Source organism: Carettochelys insculpta, chromosome 9 (genome assembly GCF_033958435.1).
Source record: "Carettochelys insculpta isolate YL-2023 chromosome 9, ASM3395843v1, whole genome shotgun sequence".
NCBI lineage: Eukaryota > Metazoa > Chordata > Testudines > Carettochelyidae > Carettochelys > Carettochelys insculpta.
Genome location: NC_134145.1, coordinates 43888135 through 43911172, shown reverse-complemented (window position 1 = coordinate 43911172; position 23038 = coordinate 43888135). Strand labels below are relative to the sequence as shown.

Here is a 23038-nt window from a genome sequence, read left to right as displayed (position 1 = left end):
TTGTTGTCAGGGTCATTGTGCTTGTTTGGTAGTTTATTAAAAAAATTGTCACTGCATGACTGGTGGATACTTTGCGCATGTGGCTGTGCTTTAGCGAGTAAGCACACTGGCTTGTGCAAGTCTCAATGGGGTGATAAAAGTAGCAAGTAACTAAATGCTTCTGGAAATGGTAGTGGAGTAAAAAGCACAATATTTTCTTTAAAAATTACTTGAGTAAAAGTTGAAGTCTCAAAAAATACTTAAGTACAGATCCCAGAAAAATCATACGTTAGTGTAACCAAGTATTTCTACCTTGTTACTTTCCACCTCTATAAATGGATGCATATAAATATGCAGCCTGTGGCAGTGCTTCTTTCATGTGATCTGCTTGGCTCTAAAAGGAACTTGTGCCTCTACATAGCAGAGATTTAGCCAGCTCCCTGTGCGATACTCATTTGCTTATTAGATTATACTTGACAACCTCTCTCAAAACAGAGATCTTCTGGGTAAGTGGCACATGTGTGTTTACCCAGTTAGGGGAAAAAAACAAAGAACTCTCTCGCTATTAACAGTCAGAAGAGAAAACACCTGGAATCCATCTCCAAACCATGATACTTTCTAGTAGTCCTTCCCAGAACAAAAATGTAATTTTTTCATCTGAGTAGACTAGTTTTTAATATCAATAAGCCCTTGTTAAAAAAACACATTGCAAAGAGCTGAACACATGATTTTTATTGTCAGAAGCCATTTTACTTTACAAATTGTATATATATTTTTAGGAACAGATTGTACTATGTCAGTCTCCCTCGGTTTCACTGAAATACAGTACCTAAATATGAAGGTCATTCTCCAAGTATAAGAGGCATATTTAAGGAGTCACTTCATGGAGAGTTTTGCTCTTAAGGGTGAATAATAAATCAAGAAAATATACTGGAGACTTATTCAAATTCTGACTTACATACAAATGTCCCCCACCCTGCCCCCAAAGATCTTATGTAGCATAAGAACAAATGATTTCAGCCAAGCTACACAAGCTGCCTGCTGCATAGGCTTTAGTTATCTGTGTGCATAAACAGAATTAAAAGCTGAATTTCTAGGTTTCTACAGAAAACTTATAAATGGTTCAAGATTCCTCTGAACTCACAATGACACTTGTTGCTGAATGAAGCAGTTTTATTGAAATAAATATTTCAAAAGAAGTGATTGCAAACTGGATTAGTTTCAGGCTAAGCTAGTCTTACATTGTTTAATGCCCTGCTATGATCTTCAGTGCATGTTCAATACGTAGAACTTGACAAGGTTTTTTTTTTACAGAAGTTTACACATTCATCTATTTAAAAAAAGCCAAATGAAGATCAAATGACCCAGTTTCAGTACTCTTCTACAAAACCAAAGAGCACTATTATTACAAAACTTTTAAAATATTCCAAAAGAGAGGGCCAATATAGAATTAAACATCTGACACTTCAACATTAAATTCATGTCCAAGTAATACACTTGCCTTTTCAAGTGAAAGGAGCACCTGACTTTTTTCTGAACACCGACAAATAGCAGAAAAAGCAGCCCAAAACTAAAAGGTGGTTTCGCAGACGTGGTTTACTGAACTGATGATAAAAGGAGAAATCTCCACCTACTTAACTTCTAAGCTATGAATAATTTTGCAGCCAGTCACAGAAACTTGCTGCTTACAAAAGCCAGAGGAATATTTTTGGTTACTAGACTACTAGAAATGTTTATCCTGTGTATTCAAAATAAGTTGTCATTAATCAACCACCTCTGTGGAAACACAAATTTGTTTTTCTTTAAATATATAGCTTCTATCCTTATAAATTAATTGTAAATATGCATTTTATACTATTTTAAAAATATGGATTATGTTTGAAGAATCATTAGCAGCCAGCTCCTATTCCTCAAATTCTCTAAGGACACTTCAAATTTTGCTTGTGTGCTTAAAAAATTGTCTTCTACATTTTGAATCAATTCCGATAAATATCAATCAAATAACATTAGCTGTAGGACTGGATTCATCAATAACTTTTTTTAAAAAAAGCACAGAATTAAAGCCAATGAACTAGCAAGATGTGATATTAGGCAAGTTGCATTTAAAGAGACTGTAAATGTAAATTAGAAACACTTATAAATTACTGATTTGTATCAAGCAACTTATGGATAGTTTTATAGTGGTAAACATTTAAATCAGCATGTTCAAAACCATCACCCTTAAGTTTCAGGGGAAAAATGGGCCCCTTCTGAAGTTGTGTGCCCCTTAGAATGAGCTATAGGATTGTATCTGTGTTCCTAGGCTCTACCATCACTCAACTATTCTGCAGTAAAAAAGTTGTCTTTCATAAAAAATATCCTTCATATTGTATTGCTATGTTTTCTCAGTTTTAACTCAAACCCAGTAACCTTATCACTTGTTTCTATTCAAAAATTTGGAAAACTGGCATGTTTTATCCATATGGTGTAAACATATATATAACTTTTTAATGAAATGATCATTTTAACATTTCTTAAAAGCATTTTGTTTTCTCCCGACAATCTCACCCTTTAGTTGTAGTTATTGCAGATAAAATACATTTAATATGTTTTACCCATTAGAACAGTCCAAATTAAAAAAAATGACACAAGCAGTGGAAAAATAGAAAAATACTTCTTTTAAGTACTCTTAATTTAGATAAGTTATATCTCCTTATAGTATATTTCAACAAAATTTGAGCTCTGAAGCTTTCCTTTAAATGAACATAAATAAAACATTGAATTCAGAAATGAACAGTTTATACCATACACTAATTGAAAAGTAAAACCTATTAAAAACTGTTTAAAACAAAGTTTTCTTAATACAGCTGAAGACTTAAGACTTCAAATTTTACTTCCAGCAAAGGATCCTAAATACCATTTGATTCAGAAGAATTTGAAAATTTCAGGCTGGTAAAGAAAAAATAATGGTAAATTGTATGGCTAATTTTCAGCAAAACAAAGGTTTCTACTGCAATTTAGTACTAAAATACAGTACAGTGTAACTTGAACTGTTAGATTGTCAGCCAACCAGAAATACTTGAAAAAATAAACAGGTCGTTTTACAGCTGACAGCAAAACAATTCCTTTGTTAGATCTTTAATTCTCACCTTTTTTCTAAAACTAATATTTCAGACTAAGCTATTCTATTTGCACATATCAGAGTACAGAACATCTTGGTCAACATGTTTTATGTTTCAAAGTGTAACAATGGACAGATAAGTGAAGCTCTTACTGATTCTTCATAAAAAAAGGTGAGGCCTTTGCCCAGAGATTGGTTTTTCAGACTGCAAAGTGCATGTCAACTATATAAAATGTTTCTGTTAGTAAAATATATTGGCAGTAGTTAGGCTAAATGTTCATTTATTCTTAAAAGCTTCATTTGGTAATCCATCCTTCCTTCCCAGCTCCCACCCATAGGGACAAGGCACCTTCAGAGGCAAGTGATATACTACCCAAGCTGTGAAGCGTTAAGCTAGAAAACATGTTCATAGTGGTATTAAACTGCTGATTTCTTTTCACCAGACAGTATCATCCGTTGAGTTTGAAGGTTCATGTGTTATTAAAATCATATTTGGAAGAAGCTTTACTTTTTGTTTAGGTAGCTAAATCTCAGAGATTAAAGTTTTATACCCCAAACCCTAAAATCATACTATCCTATGGCACACAAGGCCTGTTTATTTTGAGTGCTTTGCTGTGAGTTGGTAATTCTGATGTGAAATTTTAAATATAATTTTGTCATTTACATAGGGTCAGAAGTTACCATATTTTATTTACAACTAGCAGCACATATTGTTTGTTATTAGACTTAATTACTTATATTTTGCTTTTATATATTGGTCTCTACCATCTGCTATTCAACCTTACAGTTCATTATGCTCAATGCGTTTACAAGTTTAGTATTACTGAAGCAGATAATATGACATCTTTAAAGCAAGAGTAATTTGCATACTGGGGAACACTGATTGCCATTTTGTATTAATTATGGCCTGATAGAAGGAATTAGCATTATAGCCCTGCAATGGGAAGTAATATTTTTAAAGTTATTTATATGAAGGATTATTTTTAGTGGTAGAATTTAAGTTTTGAACTACATTAAGACTGATCTTTGTCAAAAGGGATTCTTCTAAAAGCCATGCTGCAAACAGAGCACATCTTCCCTAATGAAATTCCATATAAAGCTATGTTCAAAGACACCATTCAGCAGTTTCCACAATGTTTTACACAAATTACAAAAGCAAGTAATCCAGTAATACCTGGTAAGACTCACAACAATGGTTATACGCTTGTACAAGGCACAGATACTAAAAACTGCCTTGATACCACTGTAGAAGGATCCTTTTTGAACAGGAGGTGCTCAGACAATTCAGACCGAATGTGAGATGGCCTCTTGAGAAAATCAGTCTTATCACTTCAACTTTGATAACTCTAAGAATTAAAAGAACATGTCTTTACTATCCACTCAAGAACTCTTTCCGTTCCAGTGCTGCTGTTTTAGCGTTTAATCACCACTTGTTCATATGCTCCAGATCCTGCCCTGCAAATATAATTGCAAAACAAACAAGTTTTCAGTTCTAATTTAATGGATGATACTTATACTGAATATAGAACAATGCAGTTTGTTTGCTTATAACTCCAGAGAAACAACAAAATGTAAAAGCGGTTTTCAGATGTCTATTTGAATGTGTAGAAGTATTACAGTACAATAGCAAAACATGCAGGTTAGAAAATGCCCTATCATGCCAGTGATCAATGTAAGAGGTTTTAATTTCTATACATACATATTTATTTTCAGACAAGTACAACAAATGAAATTATTTTACTGAAGCGGAGTTAAACAATTTTCCTAGTGCGTAGCAGTTATGGATAGTCTGTGGTTTAAGACACTTAAGTCTCACACAAAGTTTTTATTTACCGGAGAAGAAATAAAAGCACCAGGTCGCTCAAACTGGTTACAAAAGGAGTCACCTGTAGTCAATTACTGGGTAGGATCACTTATTGGCCTTTGTGGATTAGGGAGCGTGACTTGCTGCATGCCCCAAATTGTTGAGCTCTAGTCATCCTGGGTGTATGCTGCTGGTATGAAAAAAGTAGCTAATTCATACTGGGTGTGTCTACACTAGCCGGCTACTTCAAAGTAGCCGGCACAACATCAAAATAGCACGCGTCATGTCTACATGCACCGTGTGCTATTTCGACGTTAGGCGGCGAGACGTCGAAATCTCTATTCCTATCCAAAGATGGGAATAGCGCCCTACTTCGACGTTCAAGTAGAATGTGGAAGCGTATGCCCAACTGGCCGAGGGCCTGTCCGCCCGGGGTCACCCTGCCCGCACTCCAGATCATGTCTGGAGCAAGGTGAAGGAGTTGCAGCAGGGTTACACCCAGGCCCGGGACTCGGCAAGCCAGTCTGGGGCTGCCCCCGCCGCTTGCCCCTATTACAGGGAGCTCAGGGCCATCCTGGGCCCCTGGGACACCTCCTTCCACCCAGCCACCCTTGACACCACAGCTGACAAGCCCCAGCAGGCCTCGGAGCCAGAGGCCAGCCCCGCACCCTGGGCCCCCAAGGAGTCCCCCCTCAGGACGGCAGAGGAGGGGTCCAGCAGTGAGGGGAGGGGGCTCCTCATAGACCTCACCTCCCGGAGCACCAGCCGGGTGTCCACCCACTGGGGTTTCCCTGACTGTGGCAATGGATGGTCGGGTACGTACCCCACAGGGCACACACCCCCGGGCCACGGGGTGGGGGTACCAGACACGACTGGGAGCCTCACACACCCCCAGCAGACCCTGACCCGCAACTGCCCAGTCACAGCATGGTCCCAGGATGGCGGCATGGCCATCAGCACCCGTCAGCACCCACACCCATGGACAGCATTGTGCCCTAACCCCAGGGGTGGGGGGACCATGCAATGCGGACACCCACCAGGGCCATCACACCCACCGACGGTCACGGAGACCCAGCACCCAAGGGGCAGCGGGGGGAAATGGCCACGGGCCAGGGCACACTACTAACAGCCTTCCCCTCCCTCTCTCCCTCTCTGCAGCTGCACCATCTGAGGCCCCAAGCAGCCAGGCACCCTCTGTGATCCCCGAGAGCCTGCCAAAGGTCAGCCAGCACCAGCACCCAGGGACACCCCCAAGGCCAGGGGGATGGTCACGACACTGCTGGACCCAGGGGATGGCCCCCGTGGCCCCCAGCTCCTGGCAGCTCTCCGGTGGCAGGCGGAGGTGGCCAAGGAGAGACTCTGGTTCAACCGGCAGGAGTCCACCCAGCACTGGGCGGCATGGCAGGAATTCATGGGGGTCACCTACACACACACAACTTGCTCTGTCAACAGAGAACTGCCAGACTGCACTGTCCTCTGGTGCCAGAAAGCAGAATGGCAGTTCTGCAAAGAGGGCTGCCTGGAAACCAGAAGTCCTCTCTGTAGACAGAAATGTCTACATTGCACTTTTGTTGACAGTACTCTGTCCAGAGATTGTTATGCCTCAGATTTTTGAGGGACAATACTCTAGAGGAAAATGCAGAGTTCTGTTGAAACTTTGTCGACAGAATGCTTTGTGTATAGATGCTCCCAGAAGGTCCTTTCTGTCGACAAAACTCTCTAGTGTAGACCCAGCCTAACTGCTTTCTCCCTTTGTAGGGCCATTGTCACAATCAGAAAAAGAAAGCATCATACCTGATCTGCAAAGGAGACGTTGATTTACCGCCTCAAAATTACACTCCAGCAGCAGCATCCTACATGACTACAACATGCTTACTTTGCTAGTTCATAACCATAGGCAGGCAAAATGCTATCTACCACACCTACTTAAGAGGTTGACAGCTGACACTATATTAGGAATAAGATTACAGTGAAATACAGCAATAAGCAATACAGTTTGGACTGAAGTACCATTATGTATTGTTTAGGTGTAGCCAAACCTGGAATATTGCATTGGGCTTTGAGCATAATCCCAAATCAGGAGAGGTTTCAGAGAACTGTCATTATCACAGAGGCTTGACAGATTTAAGACATAAAAACATCTCTCTGCTTGAGAGATCAAAAATGAAAGAGGGAAGGGTATGTCTCAGCATTTACAAATACAGGATGTACCTCCCTTGGTCCTGCACCCACTAAGAGAATTTGCTGGACGAGAAGAGGTTCCGTGCCACTGGCCCCAAGCACCTGCTGCAGGCATCCTGCTTAGTCTCCCCTCTCCCAGCAGGGCTCCTTGCCCAGCTGCTACATGTATCCTGGGTAGCCCAGGCTCTGCCTTCTGCTGTACGGCCCCTGCCCTGAGCTCTGGACAGAGCACAGATGTTGCTGGACCAGGGACTGCAAGTTTTCAGAGGTGCTATCTGCATTTGAAGGATGAAGATACCGAGAAAAGATTCATTATGTGGAAGAAAGAGTAGTACCTGTGAGATTAAACTGAAGGGAAAAATAAACTGAGTACCAGGAATACGAGAGCTTAGATTCTAAAGAAATAGCCAAGACTGACAGGAAAAAGGCTTCCTACAAGCAAGCAGACTGTGGAATAATTAGATCCAAAGGAAGAAGTCCAAGGCCAACATTTTCAAACCTAGATGCTTACAATTCGGCTTCTAAATCCATATTCAGACAGCTAGACTGAAGCTTAGGTCACTTCTAAGATACAAAGCAACCCCAGGTCCCAAATGTACAGCACCTCTGAAAGTTAGATCAAGTCTATCTGGATGCCTAAATACAGATTTAGGAACTTACCTTAAGCATCCAAATTTGAAAATTTTGCCTTATATTCTCATCTGAGTCATTAAGAAAATGGAATTGGCATATGTCAGATAAAATATTCATAAAACATTAGGACAATATGCTTTTGCTTACTGATACCTAACAAATATTTATTATTCAAAAATTGCGTACCTATTGGGTAGATGATGACTTCCAAAAGAAGTACTCCCCCCAGGGCCCACAAATAATCTCAGCCCTTCTTCTACAAAGGAAAGAAGTTAACATGTTTAAACAGGACACCTTCAATATTGCCAAACAAATATTCTTAAATAATCTTTTAAAAAAAACATTTAAATTCATGAAGTTTGTAAATGGCATTTTAAAATGTTTGGATCTGAAAACAACTGGGACCCAATCACAACAAGCTGTACTTCAGGGGAGGTAGTTTTCTTGTAGGAATGCCTCTGTATTTTGTGCACAGATTTAGTGTACATCAACACTACAGCCCAAATTGAGGCTCTGAGATCAATCCACTAGCAGCCAGTTTAGAGGGTCCAGTTAAGACCCACCAAATTGACTGCAAATTGCTGTCCCATTGACCCTATTACTCAAAAGTCAGTGGGAGAAATTCTGGAATCTACAGAGAAGAGCTCACAGTAACTCAACAAAGTACTTAGACTCCAGCTATGTTATTCACAAAGCTGGAGTTGCATAACATAAATCAACTTGTAGCATATAGCACTTAGTTGAAGTGATGTACCCTAGGAGCACAAAACCCATATAGATATTTTCCCTCCATGTTAGGAGAAAGCATCAGGCAGAAGTTTTCCCAGCATGGTTGATAATGCTCCGTACCAACACTGTGAGTAGGAGCTGGGATGCATTCATTAAATTAGTGCATTTGGGCCTCTACTGTACTGGAAGTCATCTTTTCAGGTTTTTATTTGTCCCTTTATATACCTTCTGCACTGGAGTCTAAACTGAAGTCTTGACTCTGCAATATTTTTTCAACAACATCATCTGCATCTACTCTGGTGGCATCAACCCGCTTCAATTGTGACTCTACTGAGTCTTGCTTCACTGGATGTCTGTCAGGATAAATACATATAGAGATTCTAAAACCAATGTTCAACACATTCAGTTCAGAGAAGCCTTTCACGTTATTTAAGTGTACCTGCTGAGTTTTTCTGAAGATATATCTTTAAATGGAGTATCAGAATTATCATCCTTTACTTTTGATTCAGTCTCCTCACTTGGCTCTAGAATACTTCCAATTCCTGTAGATGTACTTCCCACTGAGGTGTTTCTCCTATGACAGAGATCAGAAACACTGGATGATCTGGAGTGACATGTGCTATACCCTATTGGAAAATAGAGAAGAGAGCCACATTAGATAAATTATTGGTAGCCAGGGCTATACTTTTCCCTAAATCTGGAAAGTACAGTTTGGTTTTTGTTTTTCCCCTGATGAGAGCCTATAAATGTTTTCAGACAACACACCCCCTCTCCCTCTCTAGCCAACTCATGTACTGTATTTTTCTTTGGCATCTCTATCATTCTTTTCTTTAAAAACAACAAGAAGTCCCGTGGCACCTTATAGACTTTTTTTTCTTTGCCTTTTTGGATGGTATCTTCTTTAGCTTGGACAGATTCTAGGGTTCTCTTTTCAGATTAAGAAAGAAACATTAAGTAGGAATGCATTTTCTCATATGGCTGATGGTAGCTGTTATCAGGGGTTTTTCATAGGTGACTGACTAATTTTGCCTTTATGGCTACTGTTGGATATTTTTTTCAGGTCTTTACATTTTTTCATTTATTTCATCTTGAGACATATACCCAAAGCAGACGTGCTTTGGTAATTGTGTTCATGTAAAAGAAGGACAAAACTTGATAAAGTTCAAATCTTTCTCTTGCCAGTTTGTAAATTCTGAAGCCAAATAATTTCAGGTGCAGCAACTGATGTTGAAATCCCGCTGCAAAAAAAAGTAAGAGACACAGGGGTGGGGGAATGCTTCTGTTTCAGGTTTGTCTCCTCACTGTTTTGGCCTAGCACTTCAGGAAATTTATTTCAACTTACGTATTTGATCTTGACTCCAGAGTAATCTAGTTTTCTGCCGTTTGGAATAAGCATGAATCTTACGCTACTCATTTACCAACTCCTGAAAATGCTTTCATTTTACTTTAGAAGAATTACTAGTCTTCATTACTTTCTTTTGTTCAGTTGCTTCTTCCCTATCCCTTCTTTCAGCATTAGGCAAGTGGAATCATATGAAGTCATACAATACTGATTGGTAATCCCTGAACATTAGCCTTTCTTTTGTGGTACGAAACAGTAGCTTTGTGTTTACTATGGTTAAAAGAAGAATCTACAATCCAGTGAATTCAGCACTTTGACAAATAAGGTGAGCTAGCCAGCTTTCTGCACAACCATGTTATTAGATGTTCTTCCAATCTTCCAGATATTGCTAGAGTCTAGAAAACTCAAGAGCTTGATTTTATAATTCTACCTCTTCCCTTCTTCAACCGATAACATACATTAGCCATGACCCTGTCTTCAATCACCTATGTCTCCACCCATTGCCTCCTAAGCTTTTAATTCTCATTTCCTAGTAGACACAGCAGCCTTGGTGTTCTAATCATCACTTCCCTTTTAAACTTTGTAGAATGCATGAAGGTTTTAGTCTCAAGTTAGAAACAGTGTCTAACATCAGTCATTTGTAAATAAAATCTTTCATATATACTATGTCTATGTAAACATTTCAGATTGGCAAAGTTTAAAAAAATCTTTAAAAAAAAAAGTTCCCATAAAGACAGTAGGTTGGGGTAGGGGTGGGGGCGGTTCTTCAAAATAAAACCCACATAAACCCAGGTTCTCTCACAACTGTTCGTAGTTTACTTTTAAAAGGTTCACAATTCAAAAGCCCTATCTAGGTAGAATGTTTCTTTTTACACACAAAATTATTTACAGCAAAATATTTTGTGAAGGCTCCTGAAATACAGAAACTAATTAAAACAACTCAAGGGAACTCAACAACATCTACCTGACAATTTTGATTGCTGACTTGCATAGCTTGATGTTCTGGAATGTCCACATGCACCAAGTTCATCTGGAACTGACGCACTCTTTGTTGAGAGATCTGCAGTAAATGACAATCAGAAAATATTGCTGAATCCATCTTTTTTTTTTTGGCCTACAGCCATTAGCAGGCTGATATAATCAGATCTCACTGGGTCAGTAGAATTCGGTACCAGTTAGATAAGAAACCTCCAAGGAAAATCCAGTTTCTCCAAAAAAAAGTCAGCATTCAAGTGCATGGCACTCTCCTGGACCATGAAATTAGTGATCTAAAGGAGAGGGTATCAGAGATTACACAAGTAGACAGCTTTCGATTAAAGTTCATTAATGGCCACAGGCCCCTGGGCCTTGAGCTAAGAGCCCATGGCACTTCCCACAAAAGAAGAGTGTTAGCCCAGATGTGCTGACCACTTTTTAGTCAGTTAATTTTGTAAAATTCTCTGTTGTTCCAGTTGACAGAATAGCATTTCTTGTCCTAATCTTTGTCTAATACTGATGTGCACTTGTAAAATATGGTGAGGCTCACCTTAGAGTAGCAGCATTTTAATACAGTAGTACATGAACTGAGTTCTAGAGTTCGTCAGACTTCAGAATGACAAATGCTACATGCATGTTAAGTGATTTTTAAGCTTGTACTAATAAAGACCTTACACAATATCTATCAATAACACACCAAGTTACCAATGTTTAGCTAATATTAAGAGCCAAAGTATCCATGAAAGCGTGATCATTCATAAATTAAAAATTAAGCATCCAGTTTTACTCTTACTTACACTGTTATAAATCCAGAGTAATGCCACTAAGATTTGCTTAAGTAACACCAAATACCCTCACAAAGTATTTTTGAATTTTAAAAAGGAACACAGGCAATCGAACCGATTTCCCATTTCCAACAGAAATACTGCTCTGGTACACCAGTGTAAAACCAGCTCATCAAGGCTACAGTGATCTTTCAAAAGAAATTCTTCCGGAAGATCTCTTCTTAAAAAACTTGTTTCGAAAGAGTGTGTCCATACACAAAAAAGCAGATCAAAAAATCGATCCACTCTTTTGACAGAGAGCATCCACACATACGCTTCGTTCAAAAGAGCAGGCTGGAGATAGAACAATCTGGTGCCATAAACACTGTTTTTTTGAAAAAAGGCCCCTGGGATGTCTACACGTTTCTTTGGGAAAGACTCTTTCAGAAAAAAGGTGCTCCTCCTCATCTGGGAGAGGACGAGAGCCTCTGGAAAAAGTGTTATATTCTTTGGATTTCAGATTGAAAGGGCACATTGTGTATGTAGATGCTTCATGGGTTCTTTCAGAAAAGGCCTGTTTTTGTTTTTGTTTTGAAAGAACTTGCTAGTGTAAATGCAGCCCACAATTACTCTCTATTTACATAATGGTACAAAGAGCCATATTGCTCAACTAATAGGCCAGAAAGATGACTTTAAATATCCATGTTTGTTTAACATTCAAAATATTTCATGAATGTAGTTGTTACTTGCGTCTCAAACAGTAAAACCAATAGCATTATTTCATACCTGATACACCCAGATGTACCACTTTCAATTTCTCTCCCCCTTTCCTGTCGTCATGTAAAGATTCTGATTCTCCAGCAATTGCAATGAACATTCCCGTGGAAGGAGGCCTGTAAGCAAATGCAGACATCAGGGTTTGCTTTACCTATGCTTCTTTTTGGAATCATCTCGAGTTTTTGTGGAGATGGGAGAGGGTACACAGGTTCAATTCACATTGGACTTCCCTGGCACTTAAGACTGTATTATCTATAAATTTAGGAACACAGTCCCTGCTGCTTCAAATTCAGGGTTCACTGTGAACTCCTAGGAGGACTAAGAGACTTCTGGAGGACCCTTGGAAAGATGAGATAATATTAAGAGCCAGTGTATGTTGCATCTTTCGGTGGACAGATTGTTGGTTGTTATTTTTTAGTTGGAAGGAAAAGTGTTTTATTTGTATTTAATTTTTATTAAAGTACTCCAAGCCCAGGACAGGCATTTTGGGCATATAAAAGTGCTTCTATCCTTGGCAGAACACTCAGGTTCAGTGCCCCCTTTCCACAACATTCACATTACTAGAATGTAAATTTGTTTGCAGGGATATAAAGACAGACACTTGACTCCATTCTGACTTGAAGTATACACACGTATTTTATTTTAAGACATTAGTAGTTTGTTTTACTTAAAGAAAGACTATGCAGAATGAATGACGTTTAATACCACATAACTAAGCTTATGTTTACGCGACCACTGTCTAGTCCAAGGGTGGGGAGCAAAATAAACCCCTAAAAACTTCTCAGTGATATGGCCCCTGACTGAGACGCCTCATGGGTTCGGGGTTCAGTGTGCGGGAGGGGGCTGCGAGGGAGCAGCTTTAGGGTCTGGGAGGTACAGTGCAGAAACAGGCTGTGGTTGGGAAATCTGGGTGGGAGGTACGGTTTATAAATGGGCTGGGGGTAACAGTTGGTAAGGGGTTTCAGGAGCACGCTAGTGGTGATGGGTCTGGGCAGAAAGGAGGGGGCAGGAGCAGGTTGGGGACGTCTGAGCAAAGGGTGTCTGTATGATGTTTGTCAGTACGACAAATGCTACATGGGAGCTGCAGGGTGGGATGGGGGTCTGGGCAGGAGAGGGCACTTATCTCTGCATGCCGCTGTCCCTCCCCCAGCTGGGGGGAATGGCTGCAGGGAGAAAAGCACCCTGGAGAAAAGCACTTTTTCTCCTGCACCCCCAGGCACTGCCCCCACAACTCTGATAGGCCAGAATTCCAGTCAGAGTGGTCCAGGAAGCCTCTCTCCAGGCAGTGCTATGCTGCCATTCCCCCAGCTGGAAGAGGCGGAGAAGCAGCAGCAGAGCCACTTCCTGCCCCAGCCAGGCAGAGTCCCTGGGCTGGATCTTGCCCCACTGCAGGCTGGATGCTGGGGTAAGTCTGGATCCAGGCAAGCAGCAATAATTAACAACATCCTCTATGGCCTCACCTACATACATGGGCGGATGTGGGGGAATATAAGGACAACAACAAATGTTTAGCAGGCATATTTCCGATTGAATCTCCCCCCCCGCAAGGTCAAATGCATTCCTAAGCAATTGGTTTGGTTACACACACCCTCTCCCCCACCAGTAGAAGGCACAAAGATGCTTACAGTCAGGAACACTTCAATGTATAAAAGTTTAATAACTGAGCTACTCTATACCAAATATACAGTCAGCATGACAAATTTTAATTATACTCAAGGAGATACAGTTTAATGAACACAAACTCTTTTCGCTACCGATGTGTATCTACCACGTCATGGAGTCTGAGAACTCCCTTAAAGGGCCCCTCCCAAACACCCCCTCCCTGCACATGCTTCTGAGTCCTGAAGAGCTGATCATAGTGAAGCTGAGCCTGTGCCCAGTTCTGACCCCTGCATTTGGCAGTCATGGACCACAGCAGCCCTGGAGCCACCTGCATGCACTGCTGACCACTCTCCTTCTGGCCACCCTCCACCTGTTCTAGTGGCAGAGGCCTGTCCTCAGGGCCCTCAACTCACCACAGACCCAGCCATGCCCCCCCCCAGGGCCAGCCAGCGTCTCTGGAGCTCCCCCACCAGTTCTGACTGGTGGGACCACCTGGTCCTGGCCAAGTGGGACAACGCATGCTGGCTGCAGAACTTATGATAAAGGACACTTTCATGGAGCTCTGCAATTGGCTCGCCCCTGCTCTCCAAGACCAGAACACCCAGACGTGGCCTGCACTGGCCCTGGAGAAGCACGTGGCCATCACTGTCTGGAAGATGGCCATCCCAGACAGCCACCACTCTGTGGGGCAGCAGTTCAGGGTGGGCAAGTCCACCGTTGGGGCTGTCCTCAGGGAAAGGCACGTGATGCTCACTGGCCTAGCACAGGGAGGGGGTGCACTCCTCAGTGGGCCCTCTACCGTCTGGCCATCACCCATCTGGCTGGCCCGCTTTGGGTTGTGGCAGGGTCTTTCCCCGCCACCACCGTCCTGGGGTGTGCTGCTGGAGGCTCATCTTCTTCCTGCCAGCACACTCTCAGCTTCCTGCCATGGGTTTCTGGGTTCCTTTAAGGTGGTTGGTTGCAGGGAGCATAGAGTTCTGCTAGTACTGACCAGGGTGTCTCCGCGCTCCAGCTCCTCTTTTTGAAAGAGGGCCCGGAGGAGTGTCCACACACACTTTCTTTTGAAAGAAGGCACTCTTCCTGATCCAGGAGCAGAAAATGGCTTCCAGAAGAAGGGCCAAATTCTTTTGATCTTGGATTGGAAGAATGCACTTTGTGTGTATCTGATTTTCCTAAAGAACATGCTAATGTAGACACGACCAAGGAGACTGAATTTTGATCCAGATTTAAGGCTCACAAAATAGGGAAATAAAATTAGAAATCTTCAAAAGAGAAGACAGCAGGCAGAATAAGAGGAAATACAGTTTTTAGTTTTTTTCCAGATTACTATTATTCTCATCTTTATTCTAGACTAGTTTTTAATCTTTGTGTCATCTAAGGTTTTTATATCTTGTTATAGTTAGATACTGTTGAATGGACTAAAAGAACAGTAGCCAACACAATAAACTGAAGAATTATATACAATATTTTGAGATGGTGCTCAGTATGACATTCTCAGAGGAACTCCTTCCATAGGTCCTATTAATGACCCATCTCATTTAAATTTACTTCTTCCACAGGTCCTATAACAGGTTATTCTTCTGTTTACCTCTTCTTTTACCCCTCTTCCTCTTTCTCCCCTGGCTATATAAACCCTGGATTCTTATTTTTTTGCTCCTAATCAGATAAGTGGGTCTTACATACGAAAGCTCGTTACCTAGTAAATAAAATCGTTAGTCTTTAAACTGATAGGAGTACTTGACTGTATGACATACTGTTAATATAAAGAGAACCCAAAACCCACTTTTGACTAGTTTACTTAAGACATCTCTCTTTCCCCACTAGCTATGAAGTGCCCATTATCCTGGATTTATAGTCTGGCAAGAAAATAGTGGTTGAACCTAAAACTGGCTAAGATACCAGTTCAGAGAGGAGATGTAAGGGAGTAAGAGGAAGGCTGGGCAAGGCAGGGGTTAAAAAGAGCTTGTTTGTCCAATTGGCTTCACCCTGGTTCACCTGCAGCCAGTGTCCAGCCTGGAGGCAGTATGAAAGGAGAGGAGCTAGCCCAGTTTGGGGCTGACCATCCAAGAAGCAGGAGCTGCCTCTGGCGCATGTAGGACCTGAGCTGCCACCAGGTCAGCCGCTGAGGGACGGAGCCTCCAAACCCTTTCCTAGACAGGGAGCAGGGAGAACGCCAAAGCAACACTCCTCCCTCCCCCCGTAGAGGGGAACATACACTGTCGGCCCCACGACTACAGCCTTGAAGGGTGGGCTGCAGACCTACATCCTGGGCCTCTAGGCCCTGCAAGGGGCTAGCCAACAGGCCACCCTGTATTCAGGGGGAATCGCTCACAGGAGGGGATTTGTAAAATAAGCCTAATAGCTAGTTCATCTATTTTGAAGTTACAAATGTGTACAACACAGCCAAATGTCTTACCACTTGAAGACACCTTCATTTAAAAAAATTAAATTAATTGTGTTTTTGAGGGTGTTGAAAGAAAGCAGCTGACAACAAGCCATTAGGTGAGGGAAAGAAAGATACTTCTTAAGCAGAAGAAACACTAATCCTTCAAGGTTCATATTATCACAAAACAGCTGCTCTTTATTTTGGAAAATTGCTAAATTAGCTCCAGAGTCTTAAATTTTAAAAACGTAACTCCATTTGATTTGAAGTTACTTCCGCTTTATCACAACAAAATATTTTGAGAGTAGCTGTAGTAAGCCTCTTCCACTCCATCTTAGAGTTTAGGCCATTGACAACCATTTGCCAGCGTTCCCTGTCCTGGGCTAACTTTTCCAGTTCTGACCAGGTATATTGTGTCTTTTTGGCATCTGTCTTCAGGTCTCTATGCCAGGTGTTTCTTGGGCACCCTCTTTTCCTTCTTCTTTGTGGGTTCCACCTTCGGGCTTGCCTTGTGATGTTGGTGGTTTGCTTTCTAAGGGTATATCCAATCCATTGCCATCTTCTCTTCTTGATTTCCTCTTCGACAGGAAGTGAGTGAGTTAGTTGCCACAGGTCTTGGTTATCGATGGTGTGTAACCAGTGGATCCGGAGGATTTTACAGAGGCAGTATTGATAAAGTGCTATAGGATTTTACTTTTGGCAGTCCTCTTTGTTGTTCTCCAAGTTTCTGCTCCATACAGTAGGACTGAGTTGGAGCTGTATAACCCTGATCTTAGTCTGAGTTGTAATCTGCTTACAATGCCAAAGGTTTTTCCATGAGAAGAAAAGCTGTTCTTTTTGGTGCTCCCTTTTAACAACGACTCTGCCAAGGAACATGAAGGCCTCAACTTCTTCCAGTGTCCTGCTGCCAAGTGTGATTGGCTCTGTGCTTCTGATGCTGATTTTCAAGATCTTAGTTATTCCCTTGTGGATGTTCAAACCAAGTGTAGCTGAGATGTTGGCAAGACATATTATTTTGGGTCTGTCAGTAGCTGTGGGACAGAAGTGGCAGATTGTCGGCAAAGTCCAGGTCGTCCACCTGGGTACACAGTGTTCACTGGATTCCATTTCTTTTCCCTGCTGTTGTCATCTTCACGACCTAGTCTATTACCAGGAGAAAGAGGAATGGCGACAGTGAGCAAACTTGTCAGACTCCAGTCTTCACTTCAAAGCTCCTTGGTAAACTTTGCAGGCCATTCCTTCATCAGAGTTCTTAATGAGGCTGATTAACTTGGTTGGTATTCTACAATGCCGGAGCACCTGCCAGAGGGATTCTCTGTGTATGTTTCCTGTGCTGCTGCCTTTGCTGCTCTGAGGCGGCTGATGTTAACTGCCTCTTTCTTGCACTTCCTCTCTTGTATCTTACACATTGTTTTTGCTAAAACAAGAAGATGTCCTGTGGCACCTTACAGACTAACAGATATTTTGGAGCATAAGCTTTCGTGGGCGAAGACCCACTTCATCAGATGCATGAGTTGGGGGGTTTCAGAGGAGGATTTAAAGAGGGGGTCTTAGTAAAGGGGAGGGCCAGAGCTGACAAGGTCTATTCAGTCATAATATCCACTCTGACTGAACAGACCTCAGAAACAATGAGAAGTCCTGTGGCGCCTTATAGACTAAAAGATTTTTTGGAGCATAAGCTTTCGTGGGCAAAGACCCACTTCATCATATGCATGCATCTTTGCCCAGGAAAGCTTACACTTCAAAATATCTGTTAGTCTATAAGGTGCCACAGGACTTCTCCTTGCATTTGAGGTTGTTAAGGGCACAGATGTTTGCAAACCTTACTCCATTTTCATTTCTCCCAATCCATGGGGGCCCCATCACCTCTTCATAGCCAGTACTGTCTGCTCCAATTTTAGCATTGAAGTCTTGTATCACATTGTTCACTTCTCTGTCACATAGCTTGCAGTCTATCATAGAATTCGTCTTTTGCTTCTTCACTATGATCGTTTGGTGGTTCATAACACTGGATTATGTTTATCTTGATATTCTGTTTATTTCTGAGTGAGGCTGTTATCATTCTTGATCCATGGGCTCCCCATCGAATCAATGCCTTCTGCACTTCTTTTGATAACGTAAGTGCCATTCCTTCTGTGTGTGGAGGATTGTCATTTTCATGCCCTGAATACAGTAGCATCTCTCCTGTTGGCAGTGTTAGTTGCCCTGACTACAGCCATCTGGTCTCACTAAGCCCAAACACTGCGTGTTTATAGCACTGCATTTCAGCAGCCACTTGAGCTATCTTTCCTGTTTCATACATTGTTCTGATGTTCCATGTTCCGATGATCAGGGTTCTTCTAGTTGATAAAAGGGTGGTCAGCGTTGTAGCTTCCTTACAGCACATCATACTCCCTTGAGATTAGGGCCCTTTCTCTCCCAGGAGTGGAATCTTTTGAACTGTAGTCAATGTTTCTCTAGCTGGCCGGTCCCAAGCCCAGATGAAAAAGGATGAGGGTTGGGCATAGGACTAGTGCCCCTACCCCGTATAACAATCCCAGCATTTTGAAAGATGTGACATGTACTTAAACATTAACTTGTCAAAACCATATTCAAATTTAAACTAAAAGTCATATCTAGAACCTTGCATTTAAAGGAAGTAATTTCATTTGAATTGCAGCCTGGACTGACAAAATCTCAATAAAAATGATGTTCATAAGAACATAAGAATGGCCATACTGGGTCAGACCAAAGGTCCATCTAGCCCAGCATCCCATCTGCCGACGGTGGCCAATGCCAGGTGCCCCAGAGAAGGAGAACAGAAGACAATGATCAAGTGATTTATCTCCTGCCATCCATCTCCTGCCCTTGTTCTGAAGGCTAGGGCACCATACTTTACCCCTGGCTAATAGCCATTTATGGACCTAACCTGCAAAAATTTATCAAGCTCTTTTTTAAACCCTAATAGAGTCCTGGCCTTCACAGCCTCCTCGGGCAAGGAGTTCCACAGGTTGACTGTGCGCTGTGTGAAGAAAAATTTCCTTTTATTAGTTTTGAACCTACTACCCATCAATTTCATTTGGTGTCCCCTAGTTCTTGTATTATGGGAAAAGGTAAATAATTTTTCTATATTCACTTTCTCCACACCATTCATGATTTTATATACCTCTATCATATCGCCCCTCAATCGCCTCTTTTCCAAACTGAAAAGTCCCAGTCTCTCTAGCCTCTCCCCATATGGGACCCGTTCCAAGCCCCTAATCATCTTAGTCGCCCTTTTCTGAACCTTTTCTAATGCCAATATATCTTTTTTGAGGTGAGGAGACCACATCTGCACGCAGTACTCAAGATGTGGGCGTACCATAGTTTTATATAGGGGAAGTATGATATCTTTTGTCTTATTATCGATCCCTTTTTTAATAATTCCTAACATCCTATTTGCCTTACTAACTGCCGCTGCACACTGCGTGGATGTCTTCAGAGAACTATCCACTATAACTCCAAGATCCCTTTCCTGATCTGTCGTAGCTAAATTTGACCCCATCATGTAGTACGTGTAATTTGGGTTATTTTTTCCAACATGCATTACCTTACACTTACCCACATTAAATTTCATTTGCCATTTTGCTGCCCAATCACTCAGTTTGCTGAGATCTTTTTGTAGTTCTTCACAATCTGTTTTGGTTTTGACTGTCCTGAACAACTTGGTGTCATCTGCAAACTTTGCCACCTCACTGCTTACCTCATTTTCTAGATCATTGATGAACAAGTTGAACAGGATCGGTCCCAGGACTGACCCCTGGGGAACACCACTAGTTACCCTCCTCCATTGTGAAAATTTACCATTTATTCCAACCCTTTGTTTTCTGTCTTTTAACCAATTCCCGATCCATGAAAGGATCTTTCCTCCTATCCCATGACCACCTAATTTACATAAAAGCCTTTGGTGTGGGACCGTGTCAAAGGCTTTCTGGAAATCTAGGTATATTATGTCCACTGGGTGCCCCTTGTCCGCATGTTTATTAACCCCTTCAAAGAATTCTAATAGATTAGTTAGACACGACTTCCCTCTGCAGAAACCATGCTGACTTTTGCCCAACAATTCGTGCTCTTCTACGTGCCTTGCAATTTTATTCTTTACTAGTGTTTCTACTAATTTGCCTGGTACTGATGTTAAACTTATCGGTCATCTTACTTGAATGGTTTAAACATAAGCCTGATGCATCTGGTTGAATAAGATAAAAGCTATTAAATGCTTTTACATGCAATTAGAAAACCTTGTCACAAATTTCAAAAACACTACTTGGAAACAAATTGAAAATAGCGTTTTCAGTGTATTAAAAATGATAAGAAATGTACATTTTCGCAATCCAGAAAAGCAGGATTAGGTTTTGTACTGCTCTGGTAATACTGGTATGTCTTACAATGATGCATTTAACATTTAAAAGATTTTCCATTTAATGTTAATGAAAGCTACCTCAAGAAAGTTTTTTATTTTTAAAAAGTGCTAACTTTTGGAGATCCACAAGTATGATTAGTGGTCACAATGCTGTATAATAGCTCCATTTCTACTGATCAGGTTAGCTAAATTGTGTTTAGCAAACTTTGGCTTTTCTGGAATTGTTGCACTGTTACAGTTAGGCCAGCTGTCAAGCTTGCATGACTCAGAATAAAAATGAAAATAGGCAAAATTTATCTTACTCACAACTACACTTTTCCCTAAGGTGAAGCACATGATTTTCTGTTAGGTGGTTAGCTGCAGAAATAAACACACAATGAAGTAGAGCTATTATATTTCCTTAGCTATAAATCAAAACACAAGGACACACAATCCGTCATAGAAAGTGGTGTATATTCCTTACTACCACCTACCTTCCCAAAGGAAGCATGAGTCTCCATTTTTTGCTGTCTTAAACAATGTCTTTGCTAACAAATCTTTCTTGTACCAAATTAGATCAGATTTTTGAATTTTAAAAGAAAACATTTTTAACCCAATAGAGTTTAGTTACTGAAAGTTGTAAGTAATAGGGTTTCTAAACATTGACTTCAATACCGTTCCTGTCCACCAAGCATGTCTACCTAGGCTTTGTCAGTGAACAGTATTTGCCCCAAGTATTTTCCTGAATTTCAATAGCATTATAGGTTTAAAAATTTGGTATAAACATTCAAGCAGGGGCTATGAAGTATTTCAAAATGGCCAACGCTACCACTCAACTACCAATATTTTTATTCTGTTTTCAGCTACCATTTCAATTTTTCATGTGTCTTTAATGTTGTCACTTTGAAAGTAAAGAGTTATACTTCTGTGTACATGCATAACTTGTAAGTAAGAATTGAACCGCTAAATTACCACTGAAATTTCAGGTCTGACAGTGTTTATCAACTTACGTTTTAAAACATGGGTCTCCAGACATTAGCTGCATGCTTATCAATACCTACAAATGAGGAAAATCAAAACAACACAAGCAAAAAAAGACACCATCAGTCAGAGGAATTGGTTTCCAATGTCATATTGTGTGTCACTAAGTTATATTCACTACCAAGTTTGCATTGAAATTGAAAATAAACTCCTAGCATTGTTTGCATTTTATGCACACAGGATGGCCACATGCTTCTGTAAAGAAAACTAATGGTGTCCAAAAAATACCAGTACAGAAGAATTAACCCGCAATAAATCTCACCTCACGCTCTTTAAATCAAAGTAAACAAAAGTAAAAGGTACAAATTAGTGTTTGAAATTAGTTAAATTATATCATTTCTACCTAAGGATTCTATACAAAGGGACATGAGACAGTGTAAGAAAAGTAAGTATCAACAGTATGGGGTTCATGAAAAAGGTGGCTTGTAAGAGATCTCAATCTGTACCCCTAGAACAGGTCTGGGCAACATACGGCCCATGGACACAGTGGGGAGCCTTAGACAGGCTCCCTGCTTGCCCTGCCCCTGCACACCTCTCAGAAAAGCAGCTACAGGGCTCTGTTTGTTTTTCAGCATCTGTGAACACAGTAGAAGGAGGAAGAAGGTTCACGTGCTGCCCCCCACCCCAGCACAATCCCATGGGCAGGTTTCTTGATAGAAACCAGCCAATAGAAGCTTCCTCTCTGAAGCACAAGCAGTGTGAGACGCAGCCTTCCACCTCCCCTTAGCTTTCTACCTATTCAGAGAGAACAAGGCCCCTGGCATGACTGGGCAGGCAGAGAGACTGCTTGAGAATCAGGAGGGCTGCTGACCAGAGGTCGCCCAGGTAAGTCTTCTGGTCAGATCCTCTCTCTGGCACCCCAATCCCTCCTGCCCCACTACCTGACATAACCCAAACACTCCACCCATACTCACATAACCCAAACCCTCTGCCCCCCTCTGGAACCCTTTCCCCACATAATGCTATTCTTAAGCCCCTCCTGCTCCATCCATACCCACTTAACCCTAACCCTCAGCCTGCTCATCTGCACCCATACCCCTTCCAGATCCTGCACCCCAGTCTCTTGCTGCAGGTCATAACCACCTCCTGCCCTATGTCACAAATAAAACCCCTGAACCCACTCTTGCTCCCCAGATCACAACTGCCTCCTGCACCCAAACCTTCTCTGGCCTCCCTGTGCCCCAGTCCCTTACCCCAAGCTCCTTTGTGCATCCAACTGCCACATCCCAGACCTTGCATCTCCTCCATTAATCTCATGGAAGATTGCAGACCTAGACCACTTTCACCTTGTGACCAGGGAGCTGAGCTAACAGGGAGCTGAGAGGGGTAGTTTTGAAGGGCGCTAGTGCATTTGACATTCTTTAAAACCTC

General features: G+C 41.5%; 1 protein-coding gene across 1 annotated transcript in view; it reads right to left on the bottom strand.

Annotated features, from left to right (window-relative positions):
• Positions 1-696: 696 nt before the first annotated feature.
• The window catches only part of EEIG2 (EEIG family member 2), a 58739-nt gene continuing 36397 nt past the window's right edge, over positions 697-23038 (bottom strand). Inside the window, exons 5-11 of the mRNA XM_075002985.1 lie at positions 21637-21683; positions 12294-12400; positions 10733-10828; positions 8866-9052; positions 8652-8779; positions 7884-7953; positions 697-4534 (exon numbers count right to left, since the gene is read on the bottom strand). Of these exons, the coding sequence (XP_074859086.1) occupies positions 4492-4534; positions 7884-7953; positions 8652-8779; positions 8866-9052; positions 10733-10828; positions 12294-12400; positions 21637-21683 (678 nt within the window). The 3' untranslated portion in view covers positions 697-4491. The remainder of the gene's footprint in view (positions 4535-7883; positions 7954-8651; positions 8780-8865; positions 9053-10732; positions 10829-12293; positions 12401-21636; positions 21684-23038) is intronic.